This window comes from Pseudomyrmex gracilis, unplaced genomic scaffold (assembly GCF_002006095.1).
Source record: "Pseudomyrmex gracilis isolate BER0280 unplaced genomic scaffold, ASM200609v1 scaffold_4, whole genome shotgun sequence".
In the NCBI taxonomy this organism is placed as follows: domain Eukaryota; kingdom Metazoa; phylum Arthropoda; class Insecta; order Hymenoptera; family Formicidae; genus Pseudomyrmex; species Pseudomyrmex gracilis.
Window position 1 is genome coordinate 660,889 of NW_018020588.1, and position 11,108 is coordinate 671,996.

Genomic DNA, 11,108 nt, shown 5'->3' on the forward strand with positions numbered 1-11,108 from the left:
AAAAATCAAGCTACACGCAAGAAGATGTGTCACTCGCCACTCGCTTGTTTGCTCCGCCTCTTGCTCTCTTCATCTCTCAGGAGATTGCATGAAATAAGCCATTTATCTTTACAACTGAAAATCATACACACCTACTGAGTCCGACCATTGCTTTCCACGCGCTCATTGGTTCACGTGTATTTAATTAATCACTCAACATCTATTGCGAATTTTGCAAAATGGTACAAAACTTTTCTGTTCAGATTGACCCAATGTATCTTCACACTTCGGCTGTATCAAAATTTTTCAGACATCCTGTATGTGTTTATATATATACATATATATCGCGCACATTTCACATGAAATATCTTTTACGTACAATATGATACAAATGCGCGGAATGGGAAACAAAAGCTGTAACGAGATCTGAAAAGTACTTTGTCCATTTGCATGTCAGCAACAACGTTGCGTGAAATCTGAAACTACAACATGCAATTCCTATCATTCTTTTTCATATGCTGACGCTAATGCGGTGTGCGACGAGATAGTCGTATAACTCTTTGTCTCTCTCTTTCTCTCTCTCTCTTGTGAGAGAGAACCTTTCCTCTTTATCATCTGAGACACAATAGATATTACCTGTAAACGTAAAAAGCGTGTACTCATGTCCGCATATTGCAATCTCATTTATATTCTGCTCTTTCTCTCTCTCTCTCTTTCTCTTTTTCTTTCTTTCTTTCGTTTTTTTTGTCCATTTTACACTCTTTTTAGTAGTAGTTATTTTACACACAACACGGTAGTATTTTTTAATTCAGATGTTTATACGTTATGAGCAATTGCGAAATTAATTAATGTTACGTATACTTGCTACGCATATCTTCCATCTGCGCAATAATAATTACACTACTGATACGGTAATTATACAATAAGCATAAGATTAGAGAAGAGAAGAGATTTCTCGTTTTATTTCCGCGTCTCACGTCTTTGTTCAATATCTTATTTTACTTTACCAGTACTTTCAGAGTAATACTTTCAATGTAAACCCTCCCGAAACGAAACAATTGTCACAAAGAGGCGGCAATAAAACGGCGCTTGACTCTATTGCGAATGTATTGAAATTAAACGAGAATTGAGCACTATTTCTCTTTCGCGGTATAATGCTAGCACAAAGACGGAACGCTTCTTTGCTCTTGGCAATTTATTATGTGAATTACAACATTTGCGCAAACAAACAAATGTTTATTGGAATTTTATTTCCGTAGATTAAGCTTCTCGTTTCTAATACCTTGGATAATTTACTTCAAGCGCAATACGCGCAAGTAACTTTATCGATTATACTTTATCGGTACAGAGTAAAACGTTATTTTCTTATCTGTAAATATGTATTTAAATTTCTACGCTATAAATTTTATTTCGCGCAATATCTCGCGCGGGAAAAAGTTTCCTTTCTACTCTGATTGCGGAAGTAATAACGACTACGCAATTTAACGTAAAATATAATAGTTTCACAAATGATAACGTCACACGATAACGTCGGTTTTCTTCGAACGAGAACTAAATGAGCGCATTTAACGCTAAATGATGTACCACGCGAATACGAACGTGTGCGGTATTTTTTTTTTTTTTGCTTGAACATGTTATTACTTATTTTTATATCCGTCGTGTAGAATCGAGACGAGCGATGTCGTGCCGCTCTTGTCATCGCGCGAACAACTTCCGAGACGATGATCGTGCGAAATAACTCGCGGCAGCAAGTTCATTAACACCAGCGGGTCCGCTCTGTACACTCCGGCTATTATGTATATCGCGTTGTGATACGCGCTAACATACGAAATCGTAACTGGAGCACACACCGGAATTTAATCATCATCGCCGAATTTCATCGAAGATCATCTCGGCATCTCTCTCGTTTTTTTCTTAATTAAAAGCCTTCGTTTTTTTGTTGTAATTTTGTCTTTTCGATTCGAACAAAATGTGTACGTGTAACATTTTGCAAAAACATCGTATGATAATATTTATTAATCTGTCAAAAATTTTTTTGACAAACGTCAAGGGTGAAATGACGCATGGGGTGTGTTTCGCAATTGAATGGAACGGCTTTCCGTTTAAACGGGCACGTTTTGCCAAGCACAATACGGACCGCGCGTCCAATATCGTGGCGACTATTATACCGCGATATCCCGCAATGGGGCACTTTCTAAGACGCAGCTGCTGCACGCAATATGTAACACGTCCCTCGAAGGCAGCACGGTCACACGACAAAAACACAGAATCGCGCAATTTGTCGCTTATTAATATACGTTGTTGATGTCACTTCTTTGTATAAACTCTACTTAAACTATATTTTCTGGCAGTTTTTTATCCTCAGTTTTATACGTGTGTGCGCGTGTGTGAGTTTGAAGAAGAATAATAATAAATGTTACTTTTTGCAATTATGCATTTAGGTGGTACGTACGTTTTTTTTTCGCGTCGACATCGGGATGCGACTGCCGTCACGGGTTTATGCAGATTTTATGATCAATAATCAGTGCTCACAGAAGGGGGTCACATTACGCCCATAATGCGAGTCCGCGCATGCATTATCATAATCTTGAAGGTGACTCTATAACGGCGCGCTTATTGCGAATAATCGCGTTAACTGCGTCGTTGCTCTGTTAGCTAATGCTACTGCTGCTGCTATATTGCTGCGTTGCAGAGTCTCCGTTATCACTTCTCTCAACATTTCGCAGCCGCGAAATATAGTCGTCGTAAATCTCGTCGAGTGAGAGATCTCGAGAAATTGCCGAGGATTCGATCGTCTTGATAAACGCTCGATTATATTGCGTACACGTGTTTCCTGTACGTGTCATATTCTTGTAGGAAGCCAAAAAAAAAAAAATGTAACACATATATATCTCTTAAAAAACACACACATTTCTCCGTTCTCTTGATGTGTGACAATGTATTTATATAATTTAATATACTGGATTACAACGTAAACATTGATGCAGTTTCCAACGTTATTTGTGTGTTTTGTTTCTCGTCGCGAAAACAATGCAAATTGAGAATTTGCTGACGAGATAAATATGCCAAGGTTTTGGTGTAAAACAAACTGGCAAAACTCACAAAAGTAACTAACAATAAAAATATTACATTTCATGTTCCTGTTTCATAATTAATGGATATTCCTGTATATAAAGCACGACATACGCTAAACTATGCGAATGTTTCATCCAAACGCTTTGCCAGTTTTTGCTACTCGGTGCCTCATAACGAACAGAGAAGTCAGATTATTACATTTTATTATTATACGTAAAGAGGTATAATGTATATGTATATATACATCAAGTGAATGTATATTAATGCATTAAAACAAACTTATGTGCGTATTAAAATTTTATATATTTAATTGAAAATTTTTGATCAACAATTATCATGCCCCATTGTATCGTGAATAATGCGCAGCTAAATTTATACGCGCGCGAGTTCTCGATAATATATAAATTTAATAATGTAGAATTTTGCAAATGAGACAAACAAGTCTTTCACATAGAAATAAAAACATGTGTGCATAACATAAACACACAGACACGAACGTGTATATTTTTTAAGACAATTTTATATTACGCGTCACAAACATTTATTGAAAATATATATTTACTTGAAAAGGTATATATTAAATGAAATGTTTACCGCGCATGAAATAATAAACTGTAAACGCGGAGAGAGAAGATATTTTGGAGCACATTTTAATATCAAAACGCTATTTTTAGCGATGGGGTGTTTTTCTATGAAAAATTCGCCGTTTGCGTCGCGTAAAACATTTTCTCCGATATCCTTTCAATTAATCAAACCAGCCTTCTCTTTGTGCACGCGGCCACGTTACAATATTCATACTTCATCCGTCATTCTGAAAGTTTTCCCGGCTGGAGGCATTGAGGAGAGGGAAACGATCCAGTCACGTTGCCAATATCATCGTGACAGTGTGGTGGTCTCGTTTAATTTTTATTCACTAGAAGCGCGGAATACGTGAGAGAGTCGCGGATGATGATATTCGTTCGAAACATCTTTTTTGTAAAACCATCTACTTGTAGAGCATTAATAAGAAATGGATTATACTCATCTCTACCGCGTCACTAAAACAATATTTAATTTTAATTTTGTTAATAATTTTTTTATAATTTTCTTAACAACTTTATAAAGTTCAAATTTTTTTTATCGGTAATCGCCAACAATCTAACATATTTCTTAAAATAAATGTTAGAAGTATTAAATTTTAATCATGCAGCAACGTGTGCATGCGTATGTGTTTCTATATGTGTGTTTGTGTTGGTAACGAATGTGGAATAATTTACCTCATGAAAAGTAATGAGAGAATGTCAAAGGTTATGGCAACACGATATACATATATGTAACGAACTCGCGTTCGTTGAGCTTCTTCAATTTCTTTTCAAAGCAAACAAATAAATCGCGTCCGAGTTTACCATCATCTTAAGATTTAATCATTTTTATGAAAAAAGAGAGATGAGAAACATATATATGTATGTATAAAAAAAAGAGAGAGAAAGAGTTTCTGCAATAAGAGGTACATAGTAAACTTGGGGTTTGCTGTAGCTAAACGTGAAAAGAGTACGAGAAAAGAATAGACGAAATAAAAAGCGAACGACACAAACATCTAGAACATAATCGATTCTTTCGAGACGCGAACTACATATTAGCAGTCAGCGAACATGTTTTCCCCGCGAACGTGCGCGCCGCGAATCGTTCGAGCGCTTTTCAAAATCAATTTCGGAAATATTATTGAATTTCGAATATGTGTGTTGCGATACCAACATCTCGCTCAAATTGATCAGCTTACGTTAGTATCTGTGCTCCGTGTAAACCGCACATTGAATTTCATGTTTCAAAGCTGAAAATATATATCGTTGCTGAATTGCAAATGTTTAAGCAGTGTTTATACGCAATAATTAACGTAGTAATAACTCTTTTCTAAATATTAACTTATCTTTTTCTTTTTTTCTTTAAAATTATGTTCAAATTACTCTCTTGTTTGTTTAAAATTTTTTGCCTACGCAAACAAAAAACTTCTGTCGAACAAGAATCGAGGTTTTGTATTTTCTTTATATTAATAACAAAGATAAGCGCTGCTCGAACAATTCGATTAAAAACCGCTGCATCATCAAATCGACAGATAAAAAAAAAACTAACAATTCGATCGACAACTTTTTTTATTTGGCGCGAATTACACGAAAGCTACAGACGTTCCTCGCCAGAGAAAGTGGAGTACATATCGCAAAGCATGTGAAAAAAAACTTTTACCTTTTGATTTCCCGCGATTTTATTTGTGATTGACAGATCAAATCGCGGAAAATTTTTTTATTTGTATCTGTCATTAGACCTGAGGTTTCTCAAGATTTCTCACTGACACATCCCTTCGTTCAGTCATTCCCTTTTATAACTAACTCACTCTTATGCTTCGAGCTGCTCTTCCACAAACCCCTGAAGAACGACATCCTGGCCCAACGCAGCACCAGCAATTCCAGCAACTCCGTGATCTTCTCCCTCGTCACAATCTGCCAGCTCGCCAGCTTTCTTCCCTCGCAAGACTCGCTCTCTCACTCTCACACAAACAAAGTTTCAATACCAAGTCCCGCGCAACGTCCAAACCATGTGAATTCGAATTCAAATTCGAGCTGTGATTGTAAAAGGTCACCGTGATCGCGACAACCTTTCACCTGGTTTAGACGTGTTTCCGTTTAAGCGATGGTTATAACGAGCCACAAGAGTCGCGGATCAAAGGAAATCGGCGGACAACAGCTGGCTGTCAAAATCACGAAATCTCTTCTTCGCCGAAAATACAAAAACGTGTTGCCACGGTGGCAGCGCGCCACGATATGAAGCGTCCGGAACGCTTTGTAGCGGCGCTTCGCCCTCGCGAGCGAACATGCGCATCTCCGTCGTCCGTTCTCATCTCCCGCGTCGCTCTCTCTCTCTCTCTCTCTCTCTCTCTCTCTTTCTCTCTCTCTCTCTCTCTCTGTCTTTCTCTCTCTTCTCTCCCACCGCCCACCCGGATTCCGGTTCCGCTTCCGAACCGGATCCCGTCGAAAGGATAAAGATTATTTTCACACGTTTTGCGGCGCGAACTTGCGAGATCGGAATTTTAGGTGAGAATATGTAGGAAGAGAGAAATCGCGAATCTGGAAATGTCTCGCTAAGTTTCACAATAAAAGTAAAGACTGAAGATGAGAAGAAGGAGGTAGATTTATAAAAAGTTCGTGCATAAAGTTTGCATTGATGAAGACAAGCGTGAAAATCGTGTATATGCGCGTGTATAATATTCGTGTCTTGAAAGTCTGAGACATATGTAAAAAGTAAAATATTTTACAAGTCGCATATCGATATAAAAAGCAAAAAAATAAAGAATATTTTACAACATCGCAAATCACTCTGCAAATCAGAATTTGGAACAATTTCTATAGATAGATATTAAAGTATATTATTAAGTCATGTTTATAGAGGTCGAGATTATATTAAGGATCGCGTTGACATTACCGACGTCAAATAGGCTTTCCGAGTTAGTAATTTAGTATTCATCTCGGTCGGCGACATAGTTGCCAAGAAATTGATGCGTCGCTCGCACATCTTCTTGAAACACGAAATGAGGGTCTCGCCATCTAATTTCATGGGATATGCCTACCCCTAACTTGTGGGTGCCAAACTTCGTCGGATAATCTCATTGCAGATAACGATCGCCTTAGTCGATTTAAGGTGTCTACTGTTTTGGCGTTTCCGCGCAAATTTTAATGCAAATAATTCAAGCGTCGCGAGAGAAAAATTACGAGAATTTTTAAAACAAAGTACAAGAACCGTTCCTTAGTTTAAATTTTGACAAAAAATTAATTACTCCCAACTGTTTTACAATTAATTGAAATATTACATTTTGTAAATGCAAAAGTATATGCAAAAAACGCGAAAAAGGAAAGACCAATAGAAGCACGAAATACGGCTGATTGTGTGTTGCAGTTCTTTTAGTATGTATTCAGAGAGTTTGCAAACGTTTTGACCGAGAGAGGAGTAATATAATGTGTAAAGAAAGTCAGATTTAATATACTTTAATATTTATTATTTATAATTTTAAACTCTGATTTGCAGAGCGATCTGCAATATTAAAATATTCTCTATTTGTTCGCTTTTTATACCTGTATGTGTCTTTTTAATTCTAAATTTTTAACAAATTAAGTCGATCTGCAATTGCGCAGAAATATCAAACAATATTAAAAAATTACATTTCCGTTGCTCAGATCAAAAATGTTGATTGAGGATATTAGTCTGTTAGTCAAGTATATAAAAAATGGTAAATAATACATCTTTAGAGAGATTAAACACAAAATTTTCTCGCTAATTATCTCCTCCGATTATTAGCGATAAATTCAGATATCTCTTAAATTGCCGAAAATTCGAATATAAATCACCGGGTTTCGCGCGTTCTGTAAATTTTCCTTCGTAGTCGAAAACCTTCATTTGACCTAAAGTTATCGAACATTCGCGCTCGAATTGCAGTTACGGATTCGAAAATCTCGATCAAACCCCGAAAATTTATCAGGTGTTCCCGTACCGTGCCAGTAGAAAATACGAGGAGCCCAGAGATCGTCTCGATTATCGGAGGTCGTTACGCGTTCGTTAGCGCGCGATTGACTTTAGACGACGGCGGCGGCGGCTCGAATCGATTTCACATGCGCTCGGTGAAATTGCCAATCAATCGAGAGGAACCGATGAAAACAACTGTCCTCCCGCTCTAGGTAAATTACCCGCATCCATCAGTCGCATCGGATTACGGATTGAACTAACGCATCAGTGAAAATAGATCGTCACGAGATAATCGTACGCTAGATGAAACGTTAGTGTAAAAGCGGAGAAAGAAGGAAAAGAGAGAACAAGATTTATTTATCTTTCCGGATTCAGCATCGGTGAAACTTCGATGAAAAACCGTGTACATACAAACTAAGTAATAAAACAGAGAAAATATAAAAATACCAAAGACAAGTTATTTAAAAAAAATAAAATATATTATAGAGTCGAAAGAAAAGTAAATACATAATTTAGGGGAGACTGTATAAAAAGTAAACATATTGAACAAGAAACTTTAAGACACTTCTTCGAGAGGCGATTAGTTGTCGGAATCGACAGAATTGGCGCGCGACGGGGGTATAAAAATTTGCGACATGAAAAAAACTTCGCAGTGGGAGTAAGCGAAGACCACGAACAAGATGATTGACGAGAGAAACTGGCACGACGTTCTTCGTGGAGCCCCGAGTTGCGAGTTTTTATACGTCTGGCTTAACAGACGTGTCACAAAACTTGAACCTCGCTTGAATATCTTTTTTCTTCTCATTTTTACTCAATCGATTTCTTCTCTTTGTTAGGCACTGCGTAGTAAAATATCAGCGTAATTTGTCTCGGATCTTGATAAGCAACGAGTGAAAATTTTTAAGTGAAACGACTTTTCTCGACATTTTTATCAAAATTCCGACTGGAAAATTCACCGGTGATACAAATACGTCTGGAACAGAAAAAAGTAACCCGCGCTAAAATTAATTATACCGTCGAGGCATATTTAAAATTCAAACGAGATCCATAATTATCCAACCGATTAGACAATATGCGAAAAATATCAAAAATGTGAAAAACCGGCGAGGACAAAATCCTAAAGTGGAATCGCGAATATTTTTCATTAAAGCGAGCTTACGACAACGAAGCTCTCGGTATAAGGTTCGCAAAAAATATCTGTGCTTGCATGCAAAAGTGACACGCAGCTATATACCGTAATCTTTACACACTTTACATACTTTTTTGTTATTTTGTTCCGATCGTCAATCGTATTCTTTATTATTTCACATCTTTTGCAAAGCGACTGACAAACATTCTCGGTTTGACAATACTCGTCGAGCGTGCTTTATGAAAATTCGATAACGTTTCTCGCGACTTCACTATATAGAGCAACTCTGATATATGAGAATTTACTGAAAACTTAATTTATCAAATAATATTTACAATGTCAAACACAAATGTAAAACACATTATGCATCACTTTTACATATTGTTAAACTGTTCATAAAGCTTGTAGTAGTCATTTTACGTATCCGTCAAATATAGTTGCGCCCCACATTATAATATAAAGTAAGTATTTAATAAGTATTTAAATTTAATATGTAAAACTGAGAACTAATAATTATTTCTTCAATAAAAATCGGGCCATTGGCATGTCCAATCATAGAGACAATTATTTGATTTTCTTCCACATTTTTGTCAAACTTGATACATTCCGAAATTCAGATAGACATTATCTACAGATAATTATCAATCATGTTCTGCTTTCTTCGCACGAATCAGTCGCTATTCCACTTCGCGTCGCAATGACACATCTGACGTTATCGGATCCTCGTTAGGCACTCCTGTCAAGCATATATTGCGTGATACACGCATATTGTGTGCGCGACTCACACGTGCGGTTTGATACGCGTAGCGCACGGTCATCAGTCGTGTGCAGTACGAATTCCATTAAGCACGATTATGCGGCATTAATGCGTGACCCGGGTTCACTCTGTAATTTCGAGTAGCTTCCCTTAAACGGATTGTTGCGTAATATCTTGCGCAGACAGACGATTGCGGAAACGTATTTTAATACGACGTGAGTGGAATGCGCCCGTTGTTACGCGAATCAAACTGTAAAGCACGTATTAGGCAATCCAAAATTCGTGTATACGACATCCGATATTACCGTACAATTTAGATGTAATTAGAAATGATGTAATATTTAGATATAGATTAGACACACGAGATGTGTATTTTACAGACTTGGATCAATCGGTACACTTGTAAAATTTATTTCAACTGGAAAGCGTGACGTATCTGAAGCGACAATAATAGTTGGAAAACATTTTTGCAAATTATTAAAATCAATCTATTCTAATTTCGAAAATTCCTTATTTATCATTCTATTTTCCACTTGCAGAGAGAGCATAGCATTTGACGCTCCAGTTACAATTTAAGATATCGATCTATATATTGCAAAGTTCATATCTCCCGATAACGCGTTCACAATATTATCGTGTGACAAAGATACAGTGCACTCGAAAACCGACTACAATCAACAGAGTATTGTCTATATTGTTATCACAATTAATATTGTAAATATATCTCATTACAGACGATTTGCGCAGATAAATCGTAATATATATATGTGTTTCGACGATAACGCGTTGAAAACCGACAGATTCACTTGGACGCGCAGTTGCTCGAGTGATATCAGTGAAGATGCATCTTTGGGAAAAAAAAGCGCAATCAGCAGAAAGCGTGACTCGGAAAGTATTTTAATGAAGCGCAATTTCGCGCGATAAGCACATCTCGGCTCGAAACGTCACTCGGATTTTTATTCAACTTGCGGTTGCAACAAAAAAAAAAAAGTGCACATCATCGTATCGCTAATTGAATGCTCGTTTGAAAACTCTTTTAGCGCGCGCGACACAAGAAATATTCTCGGACTTATCAAGATTGCAAATAACGTTTTGTCGGTTGATTATAACGTTGGATAACTCAATCGCGATTCCGTTAGTCGGATATATAATGTGTGACCGAGCATTATCATTGCGTAAGAAATAGCGCTAAATCACTGTCAGGTACAGATCGATACAGAGCGAAGTCGAAGGACAGTTCGACACGTAACAGTATGATCGATTCTCGGAAATAACACAATAGTCTGCGATTTCGAACTTCTGGATGCGTATATATTATATTGTACTTCGAACGTGAGTTGCCAATAGCAAACAATATAAGTAAAAACCGTAAAATTTTCTTTTATAAAAGTAATTTTTACAAAAGTTCTCACGAAAGAGATTTACATAAACGTATACAATTACACGTGTATATTTTTCAACTTGAATTGTTCAATTTCAATTTAAAATGTTTTTAAATAACATCTAAAATTAAAAAAAACAGATTATTATTAATACCCTTGTAGGAATTGACGAACGGCCCAGTATTGGGTCAATATCGGCAAACGAGGCTCGATATTGGTACGACAGTAGTAGCCAGTACTGGGCGAATATGCTTAATGATTAGATCGAGCCAACGCTGGCTCTTAAGCTCGGCACGAT

The 11,108-nt window shown here is 36.9% G+C and overlaps 1 protein-coding gene across 2 annotated transcripts in view; it reads right to left on the reverse strand.

The window, feature by feature from the left end:
• The window catches only part of LOC109856923 (dystrophin-like protein 1), a 59,657-nt gene that overhangs the window by 35,289 nt on the left and 13,260 nt on the right, over positions 1-11,108 (reverse strand). Inside the window, exon 1 of one of the 2 annotated variants that reach the window (XM_020432698.1) lies at positions 5,423-5,863. The exons of the other annotated variant lie outside the window; for it this stretch is intronic. Within the exon in view, the coding sequence (XP_020288287.1) occupies positions 5,423-5,468 (46 nt within the window). The 5' untranslated portion in view covers positions 5,469-5,863. Of the gene's footprint in view, positions 1-5,422; positions 5,864-11,108 lie in introns of those variants that run through there. 2 annotated transcript variants of the gene reach the window in all.